Source organism: Oryzias latipes, chromosome 17, assembly GCF_002234675.1.
Source record: "Oryzias latipes chromosome 17, ASM223467v1".
NCBI lineage: Eukaryota > Metazoa > Chordata > Actinopteri > Beloniformes > Adrianichthyidae > Oryzias > Oryzias latipes.
The window spans coordinates 8,460,668-8,480,923 of record NC_019875.2 but is presented as its reverse complement, the minus strand read 5'-3'; the positions used below and the strand labels follow the sequence as shown (position 1 = coordinate 8,480,923).

The following is a 20,256-nucleotide window of genomic DNA, read 5'->3' as shown; positions in this document are numbered from 1 at the left end:
CAAGAGCCCTTCCTTTCTTACGACGGAGTTTTAGGGCCACGGTGAGAGAGGGGCATGTCTAGAATGAACACTAGGCCACCCCCAACACCAGCTACAACGGTTAAGTGATGTACCACAGGCGGCTGTGGTGCAGCGGTAAGGCGGTCGACCCATGATCATAAGATTGCAGGTTCGATTGCGCCATGAGTCGAAGTGTCCTGGGCAAGACACTGAACCCCACCTTGCCTCTGGTGGTAGGCGGGCGCCTGTGTTTGGCAGCAGAGCGGCCACCAGTGTGAGTGAATGTGTGAGTGTGAGTGGGTGAATGGGTCCGTGACTGTAAAGCGCTATATATGTGTACGCCATTTACCATTTACCACCTGGAAGCTGTGAATGAAGCATTGAGGGCAATTCCTACTACAACAATCACAGAAACCAATTAACTGGTTTACACCTCAGCAACAGTGATCCTTGAGATGCTTGGCTATAAGAACAACCATGGAAAAGCAATGGTCAGATGCCAAAATCAAGGCAAATTGGAGGGATGTGAGTAAGCTGACAGAGATGTACCACCGGACCATAACTGAAGTGGCTGATATCAGGAAGTCCCACTTCCTGATAGCTTCCTGGCAGCTCAGGAACAAGCCCTGGGTACCAGAGCAATAGAGATTCAGATCTACCTCACCAGACAAGACTCAAGGTGTAGGCTGTGTAAAGAGGTGCCTGAAACTGCAGGGTATAAGATGCTGGCAGGTAAAGCATACATGGAGCGCCACAATATACAGGAATATTTGTGCAGAATATGGACTGGAAACCCCAAGGTCAAAATGGGAAACACCTCAGAAGGTGGTAGAGAATGAGATCAAAGATCCTGTGGGACTTCCAGATCCAGACTGATAGAATGGTAATGGCGAACCAACCAGACATTGTAGTGGTGGATAAAGAACAGAGGAAAGCCGTTGTAGTGGATGTGGCAGTGCCAAGCGATGGGAACATCAGGAAGAAGGAACATGAGAAACTGGAGAAATACCAGGTCCAGAACTGGGGAAAGCCTGGAAAGTGAAGGTGACAGTGGTGCCTGTGGTAATTGGAGCACTCGGGGCAGTAACCCCCAAGCTGGAGGAGTGGCTACAACAGATACCTGGAAAGACCTCAGACCTCTCAGTCCAGAAGAGCGCAGTGCTAGGAACAGCTAAGATACTGCGCAGGACCCTCAAGCTCCCAGGCCTCTGGTAGAGGACCCGAGCTTGGAGGAGAAACCACCTGTGGAAGGGTGGGGCGTTTTTTATATATATATATATATATTCAGATTGCAGGCATTTATGGTTAATGTCATATACTCATATAGTACATTTTTACTTTGCTTAAAGGCCCAAGTTGCTTTACAGTCACAGTCCCATTCACCCACACACAAACAATCATCCGCTCATGGTGCCAACCTAAAACCACCAGGAGCATTGCTTGGTTCAGTGTCTTGCCCAGGGACATTTCAGAACATGGACAGGCAAGGTGCAAACCAAACCTGTGATCTTCTAATCAGAGGTTGACTACTGTGCCTCTGTACCACAGCACAACGTATTATAAAGGTGGCAACTGCAACTAAAACACTCAGTTAGTGATAAAGTATAAAGGATTCCACGGCCCTTTGTCCTTGATAAAAAACGTAACACATCAAAAGAAGTCACTAATTATTCTTTGCTAATGTGATTATCCACAGCTGTCAGAGCACCCACCCAGACATCGGACAGCGAGTGGGTCCTTCTCACTTTTCCCCCACCGCCATGCTTAATTTCATTATTCCATTAAACAAGGCTCATTAACAGCAGCTAAATGGAGAGCAATCCAGTCTATAGTTCTATCATGAAACACCCCTGAAAGCAGTGTGAGTCTATGGTTCCCTTTCCCATCTTTCCATGAACTTGGGGTTTGATCCTTTTAAATCCCCCAGAACTGCTTTATTTTACTGCTCCTCTTTTTAAAATAGCAAGTTTCTCCCAAATACAATCATAATCTTTCTACTTTATCAAAATGAATAGATGCGATTGATCATCAAAACTAAGTCTAGCATGGTTTGTTATGATAAGTAGCATAAAAGAAGTTTGAGCTTTTGATAAAAATGTATGTGAAGTAAAAACGCTCTGTTGTTTCAGGTGGGAGTGATGCGTCATCGGCTCTCTCCAGACCAACACAACACTGGGACTCTAAAATATCCTTGGACAGTTTAAGTAAATCGTTTTTCTCTGTTGGATATACTCATAGTTCTTAGTAACACAGACCATAGAAACTTCATTTCCTTTTTTCTTTTTCAGACAGACTGCAATAATACATTATTTAATTCATTATCGCCTCGTCTATTTCTTTTTAAGTGTACTTATGTTTTTGGATTTTAAAACATAAAATCCATTGATGACGTATTAAAAGTGCAAATGGCCTGTCAGAAGAAATTGTGAACATGTGAAAAACAACGGATTTAGTTTGTTTTTGAAGCCATCTACAGATAGACCAACGAAAAGTTGTGTCATTTTACCGGTAATTGTAAGATGTTTCTTGGTTTAAAGACTCGCTCAAATCAAAGTATTTAAATAACATGTTCTTGACATGTTTAAAAAAAAAATCAAGATTAAAACTGCGATTGAGTTTTACCCAATTCAAATTGCTTTGGATCAGGAGCAGATGTTTGTAAAAGCTCAGACTTATGACGCAGCCACTGCCGTTGGCAGAACAAAGTCTTGCCTTCTCTGCTTCAATTCTAAATCCTCCACTTGCAAATAGATCCATGTTCGGTTTCATTTTCCTCGTCATCGGGCTCTTAACTATGTGGCTGGATATTCCAATATTGATCGCCATTTTTATGATATGCTAATGTTAGCTTCGGCTTGGGAGGCCCTTGTCACTAGCACTAAAAATGGATGGCTCAACCCCTCTCGTGTTCCCAAATGTAAAGTGCCATTGCTTCCTTATACAAGCTCCGACACGTTGAAGCCAGTCAGGGATTGGTCCAAGTCGCTTTAAGTCATATCTATGGCAACAGTAGTTACCATGTGATACTCCGAGTGACTCGGACCAGTCACTGTCAACTGGTTTCAACATGGCGGTGCCCTTATCAGAAAGCAATGGTGAGGTATTTTGCAAGAGCCAGAGGAAAGGCATTATCTATAGCTGACATCACAACCAGATTCCATTGTTTTTACAGCCTGTGGTTGCTCTTGGTGGAGTATAAACAAAGCAATGCTGGGAAATGGGCTAACTTCCACTGCAAGAGTCCCACCCACAACCTAAAAGCGAATTTTTAATGAGCCCCAGAAGAAGCTTGACATGCTGATTTAAAAAATAAAAATAAAAATAAAAACTCAGGAGTGCAAGAAACCAGATTTATTTTATTCTTTAACTTGAGGGAGCCCAGGTCCTGGAGAATTACAGCCAATGGACTGATGCTAAGATAGGAGAGGGTTAGGGATGGGCAATTATCCTAGTAGTCAGAGCAAAAATAGGCTTACTGGGATGAGGAGTGTGATCCACAGGTAGAAGGGAGGGGTTGGGTTAAGTCCTCGGTACAGCAAATTAATCGACACACACACATACACACAGCAGGGCAGCTGCTGCCATGACATTTTTTCTGGACGTGAGATTTTGAGCACTCCTGTATAATCTTAAAGCAAATTCCAGTCATTATATCTAACCAAAAGAGTTTCATATATTGACAAAAAACATTCATTATTGTTTAGATACAAAGTCTAATTCCAAAAATGTAGTAGTTGTGTTGTGCTTAAAAAAACGAAATATGATTATTTCTATTGAACCAAGTCTGAACAGCAACTGCCCAAAAGCTAAAGCTGATTGTTGTATTTTACTTTGCATTGAGGAAAACCATTTGTGGATGATATTCTGGTTTCTTAGGAAAAGGACCTTCATACTTTAAAAGTGTGATTCCAATACAGACGTTTTTTTGGCTCATTCTGGTTTGTTTTCAACAGGGACCAGTGTGGAGGTGAAAGAAAACCAGGATGAGAAACACCAAAGAGATCATGACACCTTACAAAAGCATTGCCCTTCAGCTCTTTGTACAAACATCTACACAACTGCACCACGAGAACTAAAGAGGAAACAGTCTGTGCTGTTTGGAAAAGATCACCATCAGAGCACCTTGGCCTGTAAAAGATCCGCCTGGGCTGTCACCCAAAAGAATGCGCTGGTCCACTTAAACGAGTTAAAACCAGGTCTGCGGTATGAAATCATGTCAAAAAGCGGTCCACTCCATGCCCCAGTGTTTTCTGTTGGTGTGGAGGTTAATGGATTCCACTTTGAGGGTTTTGGCTCCACAAAAAAGCAGGCCAAGATGCGGGCTGCAGAATTGGCTCTGCAGTCTTTCATCCAGTTCCCAAACGCCTCGCAGGCCCATGCAGTAATGGGGAACTTCACCAACGCAAATGTGGATTTTGCAGCAGATAAACTAAGCCTTTCTGACACCTTCCTGACAGAATTTGAACCTTCTCCCTTTGAAACCTGTGACCTCTTGCATTGGAACACAAAGAAGGAAATTTTGAACAGTATCTGCAACTACAGGCAACTTATTCGGTTCACTCTGGACTTGAATTCCTCTGCAAACCCAAAAGGACAAAGCTTCAGCACGTTGCTGTTACAGCACCTCAGCCCAGTGGCGCTGCTCAGTGTGCTGCGACCAGAGCTCAGGTACATATGTCTGACAGAAACAGTTCATGGCAGGCCCAAGAGGAACTTTATTATGGTGCTAAGATTAGAAGGACAGCTGTTTGAAGGTTGTTGTTCCAGCAAAAGACTGGCCAAAGAGCGAGCAGCAGCAGCAGCCCTAGATTCTCTTTACAGAATCAGCCTGGGACCAGAGAGGAAGATGATGGGAATTCAGAGCTGTAATAATCGGCTACCTCAGGTATGTAAATCTGTCCATCTTTTTTCTGAGCCTGATGAATCCCTATTGGCTGGAGCCAACCTGGTTTATGTTGGGTGATAGATCACAAGTCTGTTGCAGGGCCGCACACTTATTTAGTTATAATGAAGCCTTAGTTTGATGCATAGGTAGAACATGCACGTTCTGTACAGAAAGTCCCAGCCAGGATTTAAACCAGGGTCTCTTGTTGTGGGGCGAGGATGCTAGCCACTGCGCACCATGCAGCCCCACACATCTGCTTTGAAATTTATGAGATGAAAAGAAAATCAGATGTAACCATTAAAAGAAAATGAACTGAATAAGGAGTTTTTGCTGTCAACAATCTTTAAAAGGGGTGTAGTAAAGCATCAGACCTTACACAGGTGGACTGTGGGTTCAAATCTATAGCTACATGATGCTCAAGACTAAAAAGGTCCCTGCTAGGGATAATTTAAGAGTCATCAATTCACCTATGAAGCATGTTTGTTTTAATTTTATCATTATTTTTTTTTTAACTTGTCCTGTCCAGCAGCTGGGCAAACAGATGACAACTGAAGGCCTCTTGTGTTGGACATATTTTACTTTACCAACAGGGGTTATGAATCTTCTGACACACCAGAGGTATGTCTGAATAAACCCCTTTGGTAATCGAGGCCAAACTTTATTCATTTTAATCATATTTGATATTTATACTCATTACAGTGAGGTTCAGATCTACTGCAAGTCTATAGGGAAGGGGTCGGTCCACACCCAAATGTTCTAAAAGGCTAAAGACCCATCTTTTTAACCTGGCTTTAAGCTAATTTCTTACTACAACTTTTTATTTATTTATTTGTTTTATTTATTTATTTATTTTTATTTATCCATTTTTTTCTTGTTTTATGAACTTACAGTAGATTTTAATGTGTTATTTTAATTTACCTTATTTCAATGTTTTATTGTTTATTGCTTTTATAAATATGTTTACTTTTTCATTCTCTTTTTCATTTATTTTTTATTTATTTTTTTATTTTCCAGTGCTTCCTCAGTTGGGACCTCTCCCTCTGGGTTGGCTGCTGTTCAGCCACTGCGGCTCTGGATGGGGACCTGCATCACCTCTTTGCTGTGGTGGAGCGGTCCTCGCCTGTGATGCTGCGGCTGTTCACAGAAAGGGAGGTTCCAATTGTTAGCGTTTCTAACATCTTGTTTTCGAGCTCAGCCTATTTCTTATTTCTCATTTCTCATGGTAATTCCCCATCAGTTAGGGGGTGGGAGATGTGAAAGAAGTGGGGGGTTGTGTAGGTACGGGGAGGGGGGCCCTATTTTTATTTTTATTTATTTATTTTTGTGCTTGTTTATTTTAATTTTCATGCTTGTTTTTATATTGTTTATTTTGTTTTGTTTTAATGTAAAGCCCTTTGTTTTATACTTTTATATGTAAAGTGCTTCATAAATAAAGTTTGATTGATTGATTAATTGATAAACATACCTGTTGGCACCAAAAGTGTTCACATGTCAACATGTACACAACATGTACACAATACAAATAATGTTCACACAGGCAAACTTATGCATTCAAATCCAACTAAAATGGATAATGGAATGTAAGAAGGAGGGAGAGTGCCCAGCCATCCCCACACCAAGACCCCCGCAGCAGCAGCAGCAGCAGCTGCAGCCAGAACCCCCCAACACCCGCATGGCAGTAGATAGAGAAAAACCGCCCCCCAGGCGATCACATCCGCCACCCAGGCCAGGGCCAGCAAGCCACGGGGGCCCCAGAGCCAGAGAGCAGGGAGGCACGGGGGAACAGAGAGTTCAAGCTTTATGCCAAGGGTTCCTTACAACCTGTTTCCTAAATAGTCTGAATAAATGTCCCTGAGGTGCTTTGGATGCTACCAGATGGAATGAGCGACACATCAACATTATCTTCATGTCCAGAGGCCGTAGAGGTGGCTGATGTCCGCTCTGATCTGCAGCGTCATTAAGCCTCAGAGCTCTCCAGAATCACTCTCAGTCTTTTCCTGTCACATTTTATGTTTAAAAGCATGTCAGCTGCCTGGCTTGACTCCTGGGGGCCAAAGCAAGAATATCGCTCAAAAACGAAAAGATGTAACAGAGTCGGATATAAACAGCACCTTGAGGCAGACAATTAGAGGATCCACCCACCAAAATACAAATTCACAGATCTGGTTTTGAATGAAAAAACTCAGAATGAGTGAAAAAGATTCAGAACCATCACTCTTTCATTGGAAACCTCTGTCTTGCAGCGGCGTGACGCTTCAATGAGTGTGGAGAGGAAGGTGGAGAAAAGTGAAGAGCATAGTAAATTCACAGATAATTGTTTAACACGCTCATTAAATATGACCTTATGCCTCTCTTCTCCAGATAACATTTAGCATGAGCAGATAGATGATACAGTTAGAATTTAGAAGGATGTTTCTGACAGTTTGGGATTTTTAATAACTTTAGGTGCTCAGTGCGATTTGATCATTTTGATCTTTTACTGTTTAAAAATCTTCTATCCGTATTTTGCAATGTAACAGCACAACGCATACCCCTTGTGCTATCTTAGGTGACCCCACCCTTACATTGATGTGTTCTCCCTATCATAACAAAGGTGGATAAAGGTGGAAAGATTTCATGTAATCCATGGACACCAGTACGGTGGCCCAGAAGGGTCACAACACATTAACTTTACACACAACACATTAACTTTACACACAACACAATAACTCGCAACACAACATATTAACTCACAACACATTAACTCACAAATCATTGAAGAAAAAAGGTTCAGAGCACTGTCTAGTGGGTCCAGATGACCCAACTCCCAATGTTAAAGTACCTAGGACGGTACAAGGGTTACAGAAAGCAGGCAGTTTCAGATAACAACTCATTTCCTCTTCTGCAGTTGTTTGCAGAGTCAGTCTATCACCTGGTGAGGGACAAGTATGCACAGCTGACTGAGTCATCCTCGCATGGTCGGCCCAAGGTGCTGGCTGGGGTAGTTATGAGCAGAGGTGAGAGGAACCCATGAGAAATCACTACAATTATGTGTTTTCTCAAAATATTTAAGAAACAAGAATTTGGACACGTTTTCTTTCCCTTTTTGGATCATTTAGAAAAGACTGCCTAAAGCTACTCTCCTCTTTCTACAGGATTTGACATCAGCTCAGCTCGGGTTGTGTCTTTGGCCACTGGCACTAAGTGTTTGGATCTGGAGGATGAGAGCGACAGTGGACGTATTCTTAGAGACTGTCACGCTGAGGTCATCAGCCGGAGGGCGCTGGTTCGCTTTCTTTACGCTCAGCTGGAGCTGCTGCTTTGGTACAAACAACAGCTGAACTTGTTTGTGTTGAGGGTTTTATTCTAGATTTTCTAAAAGGACCCTTTTATCAATTAGGTTATCTAACTATTGCTTCACAGTACCAAGATTATTCATACATGTAAGCATTATTACAAAATCATAAAAAAAACATTTCCAAATAATTTCCACCATAGTCTTTGGGAGTAATGAAGATGGTTAGGATCGGGAATAAATAGACCAGAGGTACAGATTGTGTTAGATGTCATGGAAATTAATCAGGGAAGCAGATATAAATATTTTGGACACGTTGGAAGGAGGAGGGGGCAGTGATTGTGTTGGTAACGGATGCGAAGGTTGGAGCCACCAGGAAGGAAGATTTGAGTTAAAGTTCCAGTTTAGACTATCAGTCAGTCTCACAGGTCTGTAGAATCTCTGGAGTTTGTGTCATTATGTTTCCATCTTTTTTTCCTCTGAAGCATGCCAGACGCTGGCAAAGAGCAGTCGATCTTTGTTAGAAATAAAGACAACACCTTCCGGCTGCAGGAGGGCATCCTCTTCCACATGTACGTCAGCTCATCCCCCTGTGGAGATGCTCGACTCAACTGCCCCTATGAAACCACAGCTGCATGTGAGACTGCCATGAATATGTTTGAAAAATGATCCCTGCTGCTCAAAGTGTTGGGCGAAAATGCAATGCAATTCTTCGTCCTCTTTCAGATTCCAGCAGGAGGTTTCGCTTTCACCTCAGGGTAAAGGCCAGCGGTGGCGAGGGGACGCTGCCCGTCTCTGCTCGGAGATCCAGTCAGACAAGGGACTTTGTGTTGCCGGGTAAAGCTTTGCTCACCATGTCCTGCACTGATAAACTGGCAAAGTAAGTAAAGAACTGTTTGAAATGAAACAGTTGGCATTCTGCAACATTTTTACATAAAATCTGTAAACATGTTGTGAATGTCATTTTATCATTTTATTTTAGTTTTCTGTGGAGGCTGGCTGTGACTCCACCCATTTATCCATGGATCCCATTGAGCAGTCACTGCTGCCTGCACTTTAGTAAACACTCACATTATATAAGGACCTCTCCCTCTGTCTTTAGTGTTGGCTTGTCTTGTTTGATATCTAGTCTTACATGCCTATGATTTGTAACTTATGTACTTTATAAATAAATTCTTGGGATTGTGCAACACGCTGGCCTACGATTTTTCCTGCATTTGTGCTGTAATTTGCTTGCTTGCCTGTGACAAACAGTGATTGCATTCTAAATAACAATAGTAACCTTTACACATTAATTTAAAGATATTTGTGTTTACATTTGATCTAAAATAAGTGTAGAACCACTAAAATAAACACTGCACCTATACCACACACCGTATTTACAATTCACACAGAACTTCAACTACACTCTCACATACACAGAGGCAACACAGTTGTGTTAATGGGTTTTCTTTCCTGGTATTTTAAAATTCTCCCTGATGTAAATGGAAACATTATACCCATTCCAGCTCTATAGCTGCCATCTAGTAACTATCAAACAAAACCTTCACAAATGGTTTTTTTCTTTCTTTTTTTATTGTAAAAATTACATTCACTGTTGTCTAGAATGAAAATACTTTGGAAAAGAAAATACCCGACAGCTGTGATCTCTAATCTTCGGGCGGGAGACTGACATCGTCTGTGGATCATTTAGTAGTCTGCTTCACAGAAGGAACACATTATTACCGTTTTAACCATGATCTAACTCTAAACAACGTTTTATTTTGGGAAACTAGAAGATTCTCTCTCTCAGATCGGTGTATGACTCCCTCTTGATGCACATCTAGATGCTTGCCTTGGTTACATGTCCTATCTAAATCTGCTCCCCTTCTTAAAGTGGCTTCTTAACACAGAATACAGCACTGCTAAATTAAAGCCCCCAAGATAGAAAATCTAATAAAAAACAAATGTTTTTTGGAAGGTTTCTTAGCACCACAAAGAAAACAGAGGGAAAGTCTACAACTTTAAACAAAATAACTCTACAATTTAATAGAAGATATCAGGAATCCCATTAAAAGTTTAGATTTATTGTGAAAGATTGTTCCCATGCCACACAACCACTGTAAAATATGCAGGGACTGACTCTCTAAATAAAGTTACATACAGAGCAGGTTAAAGTCCCACTCTGATCATCTTTTGATCGATTGTAAAAGCATTCCAGGTGGTCTTTTGACTATGACTATGATGTTTTAAACCAAAATCAAAACACTTGTGTCATTTTCTAGAACATCGTTTCTGCAGAGCGAAAGTACTTCATTAGAAATTTGCCTGTGACTGATGGGGGGAAGTAAGTCTGCCCTCATTTGCCATGATTCCTTACACTAGCTTACAGCCCCTCACACCCCCAACCGAACATTACTAAGGCAACAAAAATGGCGAGCAATAATGGAACTACGCAGCTGTACAGTTGCCAGCTCAGACAAGAAAAATAAAGACATGCATGGATTTATTTGTGGATTAGTAAATGCATCAGAAAAGAGCGGGGCAGGGAGCTTGTGGCCTGCTGATTGTAGTTTCTACATCACAACTTTTTCAAACTGTATTTTTCCATCTGCTCCTGGTTTACAACAATTTGCATACAGAAATACCCACAAATGCAGTTTTATTCTTTTTTTTTTGTAAATATCCTCCATCATTAGAAAAATTCCACAAGACGTTAAAAAAATACAATTTTCATCAGAATGGGTTTTTAACAGGTCTTATATTTTTTTTTAAATAACTTCTTTTTTTGCCTTCATTTGGTTTTGTTATTTTATGTGCCTCTGTGAAAATTTTGATTGACATTAAACTAGTGTGTGGTGAAAAAAGTCGGGGATGCAACTAACCCTGCTTCCCTGTGCTGTAATGCCTTCTTGTGACCGTCAGGCTTCAGTCAACGTTTCATTCAGAATCCTGCAGGGGACAAAAGAGATGATCAATCAAGTAATGTATGCCTATGGTCTCAACAGGTGGTGCATTGTGGGCATGCAGGGGGCGCTCCTGTCCCACCTGGTGGAGCCAATTTATCTGCACAGCCTAACCGTGGGCACGCTCTGCCACACTGGACATCTAGCCAGAGGCATGGCTCGCCGCCTCACCCCTGTCAAACACCTGCCCCTCCCCTACAGACGACAGCAGCTGCTGCTAGCCTGTAGGTCCAAACAGAGTCCTGAAACGATTAAACCAGCATCATGCTCAATTTAGATGTTAACATTCAAACTTAGCAAGAGACATGAAAATGGTATGTCCTAAAATGTCAGGAAAACCTCTGTTTAGATTTAAGTCAAGCTTAACAACTTTTAGTTAAGCTTTAACCTTTCCTATAAGGGATTATTATTTTGACGGACTGATATTAAAGATATAAGAGTTTTCCCATTATTCCATGCAGGTTTGAGCAGCAGGAATGTTCGACCTGCAGGAAAAGCTCCCAGCATTAGTCTAAACTGGAGCTGTGGGGACCGAGGCCTGGAGGAGGTGAGCACCTCCTCGGGGAGGAGGACGGACTCGGGGACTCCGTCACGGCTCTGCAGGCACTCGCTGTTCACCCGCTGGCTGCAGCTGCAGAGGCAGGTGAGAAACTCAAAACCGTCTTAAGATTCATGAGTCACCTCTGCAGAATCACTCAAGTGTTAAATCAAAACATGAAAAATGTTCGCAGAAAAACATGAAGGTTGGATTTTGGTCTGAAGGTCAGACAGTCAGTCAAACAGAAACCTAAAGTCAGGAAACAAAACTTGAATTCTTCGGACATGCCATAAAGAAAGACTCTTGAAAAATAAACGAGGCTAAAAGGCAAATATGTCTTTTATTAAAACCTAAAGGTTTCAAGAAAAAAAGTTACATCTTTTCAGAGTCAAATAAAAACCCTTAAAGATTCTGTTTTTCTTTTCAATCATGAAGGATTTCAACTTTCTTCAAACTCCTTTTTCTGGAATCAAACTCCAATAAGACACATTTTCTTCTTCATGCTGTCAAACTGAAGCCTCTTTATGTCCTTGTTTCCATTAATCTTCTTTAGTTTTCTTTAGACCTGCTGTGTCATGTCCACCCAACATGTGAAAAATTGGTAGCTGTTTTCACTGAAAACACTTGACTGAAGGATCAGTGTCAAACTGGTTTATTTCTGTGATCTGGTGATTAAAACTGATGCCTCACAATATGAAAGCTTGTTTGTTTGGATCTGTGCTGGGTCCTTGTCACAGTCCAAAACCATTTTCTTAGATTATTAGGTAGCTGCAAATTATACCTGAGGAGTGAGTCTTATGTGCAAATCTTTTGTTGCATAATCCAGGGTGTCAGGGTGGCAAATTTTGGGCAATCATTTTTGCTTTACAGAAAGATTCTTCTTTTTCTATAACAGAATAAAATCCTCCATCTCAGCTCCTGTTTCCTCCAGAGTAGGAGTGTACCTGGATCACACAGCAGGTGTTCTGTCCTTCTACAGCGTCTCTGAAAGCATGACTCTCCTCCACAGAGTCCAGACCACATTCACTCAGACGCTCCATGCTGGAGTTGGTCTCATCAAATGTTTTGGTATTGCACTTAAAAATCAGAACTTGGTTATATTAAGCAGACATTGGAACTGCAGATCACATTTTATGTTGTAATTAAATTTTTGTCCACTTTGTTTTACTTTTTGTTGCTTTCTTTAATTTTAAGTTTTTATAACAGGTTTTGTTTTCTCTTTTGCTGTTTGTTCACCAAAGTTTGTGTTTATTCTACAAATATCAATTTTGGAAACATTATGACATTATAACTGTATTTTATTTATTCTAACATTAAAACATTATGTGTAGTTATCTAAGTTTTCCTTGTTTTCCTTTAGTTTATTTCCAGAATATTCATAGGAAAGTAAGAGCTACTTTTCACTTTTTCCAGGAGACTTTTTCACCTCTTCAAACCATGCTTGTGTTCTTCTTTCTCAGCTAAATGGACCAGTCTCAGGTTTACAAGCATCCACAGAATCTTTCTCTGCATGTAAAATGTCCGCTGAACGGTACCAGAGGGCGCTGCGGCGATTTGGTAGCGCTCTGAAGGCTGGAGGTCTGGGAGCGTGGTACAGGAAACCCCTGAAGTCGGGTCACTTCAGTGTCACTGTGTGAGGACAGCTTCTGTACACAGACTTTCAGCCTTTGACGGCTTACAATTGAGATTATGGACTGACTCAGAAGCCCTAAGAAAATCTCGATGAGCTCCTTTATTGATCTGTGTTTGTCTGAAAATGTCAGATCTGCAGGAACATACAGCTAAGCAAAATTCAGGAACCAAATGTAACCTCTATGGAAGCAGCATCATTCTGGACTGTTTGTTCCTCAGAATGATCACAGCTTATGAAACTTTCTTTCATAATATTGATAAATATTCATAAATACGAAAGCTGAGTATTCTTAACTTACTTTGAAACTGTTTTTTTGCAATTATTTGATGCTTTTTTAACTCTTAATCTGGGTTGTAAATGTAAAAGGTCAAGTCTGTAGCTTTTGTGAGCCCAAATTTGAAGTTCTGGCTGTACAACTTCTGGAATTTCCTTTAGAGAACTTACAAAAACAGAGTTTGGTTAGGTACAATTAAGCAGATAAAATAACCAGTTTGATTTTTATCCTATTTAGTTTACTCAGCCGCTCCATGCTGGGCTGTGGTTGGGTTATGTTGTTGGATCCACAGCAGAGTTCTGTAAACTCAAATAGTTCCTGAAAGAAGTGAAATGTTTGTTTTTAGTGATTTCTCTGCTTTGGATCATTTTGAACTAAACGTTTTAACTGTTAATATTCTGTGGAGTAATGTTTGTAGTCAGCAATAAAGAGAGAAATGAAAAATCTCTAGAATGTGGATTTCAGACATTTTTGAACATGAATCTCAAACTTTCTGGAGTAAAATCTGTTTTGTTGTTGTTTCTTTAAACTTTGGGATTTGACTATTTGAATTCAAATTTCACACAAATGTTTTGTTCATGTTTTTGTGTTGTTGTCATGTGAGCTGAAGGAAGCTGCAACACAAATGGAATCAGTGACGTCACAATCAAAGACTTTCTGTGTTTGTTCTACACAGAAACAGGAAGAGAAGAAACTGAAGGAGAAGATTGTGTTTGTAGAAAGAAGAATATTTACAACGTTGTTTTCTTTCTTTTTGCTTCATTTGACAACTTTGGATTGAAGATTTGTGTTTTCATTTCTTTGTTCTTCAGAGAAAAGTTCTTTCTGATCATTTGACAATAAAAACATCCTGATTCTTTTGTCTTCATTCCAGAGTTTGTGTGAAATCTGATGAAAAAAGTTGGAATAATATGAGGGAAGAACTGAGGCAGTTTTCCTGGAACTCCAGAAATGACCCTTAAAACACCAAATGTCATCAATGTGTCCCAATAAAGGAATTTCAAAGTTTAAATCTGTCTGTTTTTTTAAGTAAAGACAGAATAGTTTTGTATTCTCTCATGTATGATTTATATCCGTTTAGAAAGTTTAGAAAGTTGATGGTCCTGGACTGAAGGCAGGACAGGCTGGAGTAGTTCAGGACTTCAGAACAGCTACTTTAGGAAGCTTCATCTGCATATTTTTGTTTATGGATCCTCTGAACTGTAGAATGATGTGAGTCCCCAAAATCCATCTAAAGAGTTATGTCACATAAACAGGAGCTGCTTCAGCTGCTTCATCAGTGCATAACTGCAGGGTTTGTTCTTTAAATCCTTTCAAACACTCGAACTGTTCATTTTCCACTAAACTGAAAAACTCTCATGCATTTTTCTGCTTGATTTACTTTTTGGCTGAATGTTGAGAATAATTTTGTGATTCATTTCATAAACATTCATGTTTCTAAGAAGTTGAAAAGGTTGAGTCTGCAGAGTTTTTGAAAGTGTTTTATCAAATCAACAGATAAAAAGCTTAAACATATTTTTTATTTTTGTTCCAAAAAAAAAACAATGTTAATGTTGTGATGTTTAACACAGGACTGAAAGATTAATATTTAGAGAGCAGCTCCAGCTCTTTTTTGTTAGTTGGAGTAAAACGCTGAAAAATTACATTTTCAAGAAAAACTTTTTTTTATTATTCGTAATTATTCATCTCATATTAAAACAATTCTCATGTCTTAGAGTGAGACTCTTCAGAGTCTCTTTAAATACCCGAAGCAACAAGACAACTGAAATCCTCCTTCTCGTATTCTCTGCCACTTAGGCCATTTTTTCCTAAGTCTCTGCCTTTACGGTTGTGTGTACTAAATGATCCAAAATTATCATTTTTTTAAATAAAAACACTTTTTATTACACAATACTATTTTCATTGTATTCATTTAGTTTACAATGAGCTTTTTCAGCAGGAGCAATTGCCTTTAAGAAAGAATTGTGATGGATGGGTTGGTTGGGAACAAGCCACAGATAATTGTAGGTTTTTATCTTTTTAGTTAAGGTCACACCAGGTAACACAAGGTGATCAAAGTGCACTTATTTAGATAAGAACATACTTTATAAATAATCTATCTCATTACAACATTAGAATGGCATTGTGTTTGTAAAGTAATATACAACTGTTTCTCCTTTGGAGTGTAAATCTGAAGTTACTACCTAACTAAGTTACCTTCACGAAATCAGAAAGGCTGTCATCCTCCAAATTGATTTGAGGGATAGCATTAAGAAATCAAGAGAGTGAAACATTTGATGAAGTCTCAAATGTAAAGTGAACACTGCAAACGAACCTATTTTTACCATAGATGCTGTCATTTAAAGCCTTGTTTCCACCGAGTGTTATGGTCCGCTCCAGTGCAGTATGGCGCGGTCCATTCCAGTTTAGAACGGACCAGGCAATTCAGGTGAGCGGGTTTGTTCCATTTTTCTACGGATCTACAACCAACGGGGGTCCAAAAATTGTATGGCACATTCCAGTTTAATGGGTCCATTTTAAAATAGAAATGCTCAAAATGTTGGACTGGACAGTACCGCTCGGAGGAAACGAGGCTTAACTGTCTATTGGACTAACTTTTTTTGGGCTTCAAGAAGTTTTCCAAGTAGATGCTGCTGTGGGGGAAGCAATGAGGAGATTCTGCCAAAAACTATTTCTCTTCTATTGTAGATTTTCATTTGAACTTTGTTAGGTTATGAAATTTACAACTTTATTAGAATCAATTCTTGCTCTGGTACTTTTTCTTAACATCTTTCTTAACATCTTTTTCATGATATTTTTTTACATTTGCAAGCTCTTCAAGTTGTGAACTACAACCATGCGGTGCATGCTGGCTGCCCCCACCTCAAACGTTTGATTGACAGATTCTCCCGAGCCGCTTTCAGTGGAAGGGATGTGGACTTTGAACAAGCTTACTCATGATTGGAGACGGTAGTTGCCCTAGAAAAGTTACTCAGACCGCCTCAGACCAATCACTGTCGAGTGGCTCAAAATGGCGCCGCTCATATCACAGAAAAATGACGACTAAATTGGCTTTATTTCGCTAAAACTGGAGGGAAGGTCCAAAAACATGAAAAGTCTATGTTTATTGCAATTGGGGATGAAGCTGACAACAACGGCAACATCAACAACACCAACAATGTCTGATTAGTACTTTATTAAGGAATCTCATTCTAAAGCGTTACCAAAATGGGTAATTTGTGATGGTGCCGCTGTCAGACTCCTCCCCCTCCCAGCTCTGCTCTGCTCCTGACTCACAGCTGTGACCCATCTCCTCATCAAGCCTCTGCTCTTCTTAAGGAGACCCAGCTCCAGCAATCATCGCCAGTCCGTTAACCCTGATGGTGCTTAGTCACGTTAAGAATTAACGCCTGGCTCACCTTGTCTCGTACCTCGCTAATTGTGTCTTGTCTCCTCTGCCTCAGGTTTAATCTCAAGCCAAGAGAGTCACCAGAGTTTTACACCACCCCGAGCAGCAGCAGTCTCACTTTGCACAGTTAGAACAAGGCTCCTGGAGAGGGTTTGCATGGTTTACAAGTTTATACAATTAATACAGTCAGGACCATAAATATGTGGACAGAGACACATTCTTTCTAATTTGGTTTCTGTACATAACCACAGTGAATTTGAAATAAAACAACTCAGATGCCATTGAAGTGCAGACTTTCAGCTTTTATGCCATGGGTTGAACAAAATTGTATAAAAATGTAAAAAACTAAAGAGGTTTTTAAACATAATCCCTTCATTTCATGGGCTCGTAAGTAATTGGACAAATGAAATAACTGAAAACAAAATGGTCATTACTAATATTTGGTTAAATATTAGTATTGTATTACTAGTATTAGTATTACTAGTATTACTAGTGGCTTGGAGGCCATCAATCACTCTGCTGATCAAACAGTGAAGGACAGTGAGAAGATCTTTACTGAGGTGATCCGTCTCATCCAGAAAAGAAGCTGTGATGTGAAGCAGCAGATCAGATCCCAGCAGCAAACTGAAGTGAGTCGAGTCAAAGATCTTCAGGAGGAGCTGGAGCAGGAGATCACTGAGCTGAAGAGGAGAGACGCTGAGCTGAAGCAGCTCTCACTCACAGAGGATCACAGCCAGTTTCTGCTCAACTACCCCTCACTGCCACCACTCAGTGAGTCCACACACTCATCCAGCATCAATGTCCGTCCTCTGAGATACTTTGAGGATGTGACAGCAGCTGTGTCAGAGCTCAGAGACAAACTGCAGGACATTCTGAGAGAGGAATGGACAAACATCTCACTGACAGTCACTCGTTTGAAATGTTTTCCACCAGAACCAAAACCCAAGAGCAGAGCTTACTTCTTACAATATTCATGTCAAATCACACTGGATCCAAACACAGCACACAGACGACTGTTACTGACACAAGAGAACAGAAAGGTAACATTGATGAAACAAATTCAGTCTGATTCTGATCATCTAGACAGATTTAATGATTGGTTTCAGGTTCTGAGTAGAGAGAGTCTGACTGGACGTTGTTACTGGGAGGTGGAGAGGGGACAAAAAGTTGTTTATGTTGCAGTCGCATACAAGAACATCAGAAGATGTGGAAATGAAAGCAGATTTGGTTTTAATGACAAATCTTGGGTTTTACGTTGTTCTCCACACAGTTTCACATTTCACCATAACAGCATAGAAACCTCCATCTCTACTCCTGGTTCCTCCAGAGTAGGAGTGTACCTGGATCACAGAGCAGGTGTTCTGTCCTTCTACAGCGTCTCTGAAAGCATGACTCTCCTCCAGAGTCCAGACCACATTCACTCAGCCGCTCCATGCTGGACTGTGGTTGTTTGGTTGGTCTGATGACACTGCAGAGTTCTGTAAACTCAAATAGTTCCTGAAGATCATGAAACAAATTACATGTTTTTTATGTGTAATTTCTCTGCTTTCGACCATTATGAACTACACTTTTTAACTTTAAATCTTCTGTGGAAAGATCCCACCATTCCTGAGAGCATTAAAGGTATTAGAAACAAAACACAACCATCATAAAATTAGTCTCTATGCAGATGACATGTTATTTTTTCTAAATAGTTCACAGTCTATTATTAGTAAAACAATTATTAATGAATTGTCCTCCGTCTCAGACAGCTCAGTGTCACGGTTTTAGGTTCTTTGCCTTTATGTTCTAGTTGTTTTATGTTCGGGCCTGTTTGAGTTACTTCCTGTTTTATTTTGTAGCATTTCCTGTTTTGTTGTTGTCTCAAGTTTTACCTTTCCCCATCAGTCCTGAGTGTTTCCACCTGTGTCTTGTTCCCTTGTATGTATTTAAGTCTTGTCTTTCCCTTCCTCCTGTGCTGGTCCATTTTGTGCTGTTCCCTGGTTTCGAGCGTTGTGTATTTTCAAGTTTCGAGTTTCTAGCCTGCTAAGCAGTGGATTTTGGTTTGTAGTCATTTGTTATTATTAAAGCCCCGTTCCCCTGCAACCTCCTGCCTCCTCTCCTCTCTGCACCTGGGTACTCCCTCTTCCTCTCCCCGTAACACTCAGTTAATTGGAATAACCCTTGTGCTATCCTATGGGGTCAAGATGACCATTGACGTGTTCTCCCTACCATGACACAGATGGATAAAGGCGGAGAGGATTTAATGTAACCCATGGACACCAGTGAAGATCATAAATCATTGAAGGAAAAAGGTTCAGAGCACTGTCTAGTGGGTCTAGATGACCCAACTCCCAACGTTAAAGTGCCTAGGATAGCACAAGGGTTAAACCTGTTTTATTATCACTGAACAGTAATGCAGAACAAACACTCTCTATGCCAGTCAAATCACGCAATGTCAATTATCTAAGTCGTAGTGTAACGATCATCTATTTATTTATAGTGCTCATTACTTTTTTTTAGGGTAATTAGATTCTTTAAATTGATATATTTACCCACAACAGTTTTTCCTCTTTGTTATTCAGATTCTTTTATATAACACAAGTAAACCAAACAATAGAAAAACCCAAATAATATAAGAATCTTTAGTCTCTCAAAACTGATTTGTTTTCTTTGAATGTCCCGTTAATGTCCGTGCTGTAGCGTCTTCCTTTTCAAAGTTCACGGTCACTCCCACTCCCGACACGTAGGCATTCTTCCCAATGAAACGATATCCAAACGGAGAAAAGGAATCCTCTCACCCAAGGGTTGACTGTCCAAGTTTGTCCAAACAGAAATAAATCCCCAAAACGGAATCCGATGCCTCGGGCGTTAGATGCGCTTCTTTTTTTTTTTTCTCCTCAGGTCTCTCGTAGACTCCCTGAAGTTTTTCCCCCGTCACGACAGGATGCGCTGCCCCCCCTTACTTTGGTCGCCTTTATCAAATCAGTCCCCGGTACCGTCAGTCACATGACTTACCGCTGACGTGTCCTTAATACAAAAAACAAAAAAATAACAACACATTTCTGAATGACATTTCCTGAGGAAATCGGAAATAGGACTTTACAGTGTTAAGGGAACAAATGTTTTTGACACAGAATTTAATCATAATGTCAATTCCTTATTTTAAATACTTTTGTGGCTACATATACCCCCCCCCATTCAGCCAAAGGCTTTTAAGGGAAAACACCATGATAGGTCTTTAGGTTTACCACATTTACAGTATCTTCTTTCTTTTGTGGGTCTCCCCAAATAACTCTGTAATTGATTGGCCCTAATTTCTTTATTATTTTTGCTGGTC

General features: G+C 40.4%; 1 protein-coding gene and 1 pseudogene across 1 annotated transcript; both read left to right on the top strand.

Moving 5' to 3' along the window:
* The first annotated feature begins 477 nt into the window (after positions 1-477).
* On the top strand, positions 478-14,561 carry LOC101157157 (double-stranded RNA-specific editase B2). Its single transcript, XM_023964916.1, has 11 exons — positions 478-491; positions 602-732; positions 2,130-2,204; positions 3,954-4,885; positions 7,773-7,881; positions 8,020-8,188; positions 8,645-8,796; positions 8,886-9,039; positions 11,147-11,328; positions 11,566-11,747; positions 13,103-14,561. The coding sequence occupies exons 1-11, from the start codon at positions 478-480 to the stop codon at positions 13,277-13,279; spliced, it is 2,277 nt and encodes a 758-aa protein (XP_023820684.1). The 3' UTR covers positions 13,280-14,561.
* Positions 14,562-16,385: 1,824 nt separating this feature from the next.
* LOC110016940 lies at positions 16,386-18,431 on the top strand (annotated as a pseudogene).
* The last annotated feature ends 1,825 nt before the right edge of the window (positions 18,432-20,256 follow it).

Coding starts and splice junctions, on each gene's coding strand:
- LOC101157157 (XM_023964916.1), top strand. Junction 733..2,129: donor AGGGTATAAGATGCTGGCAG/GTAAAGCATACA, acceptor CTGTTGTTTCAG/GTGGGAGTGATGCGTCATCG. Junction 11,748..13,102: donor GGCTGCAGCTGCAGAGGCAG/GTGAGAAACTCA, acceptor CTTCTTTCTCAG/CTAAATGGACCAGTCTCAGG.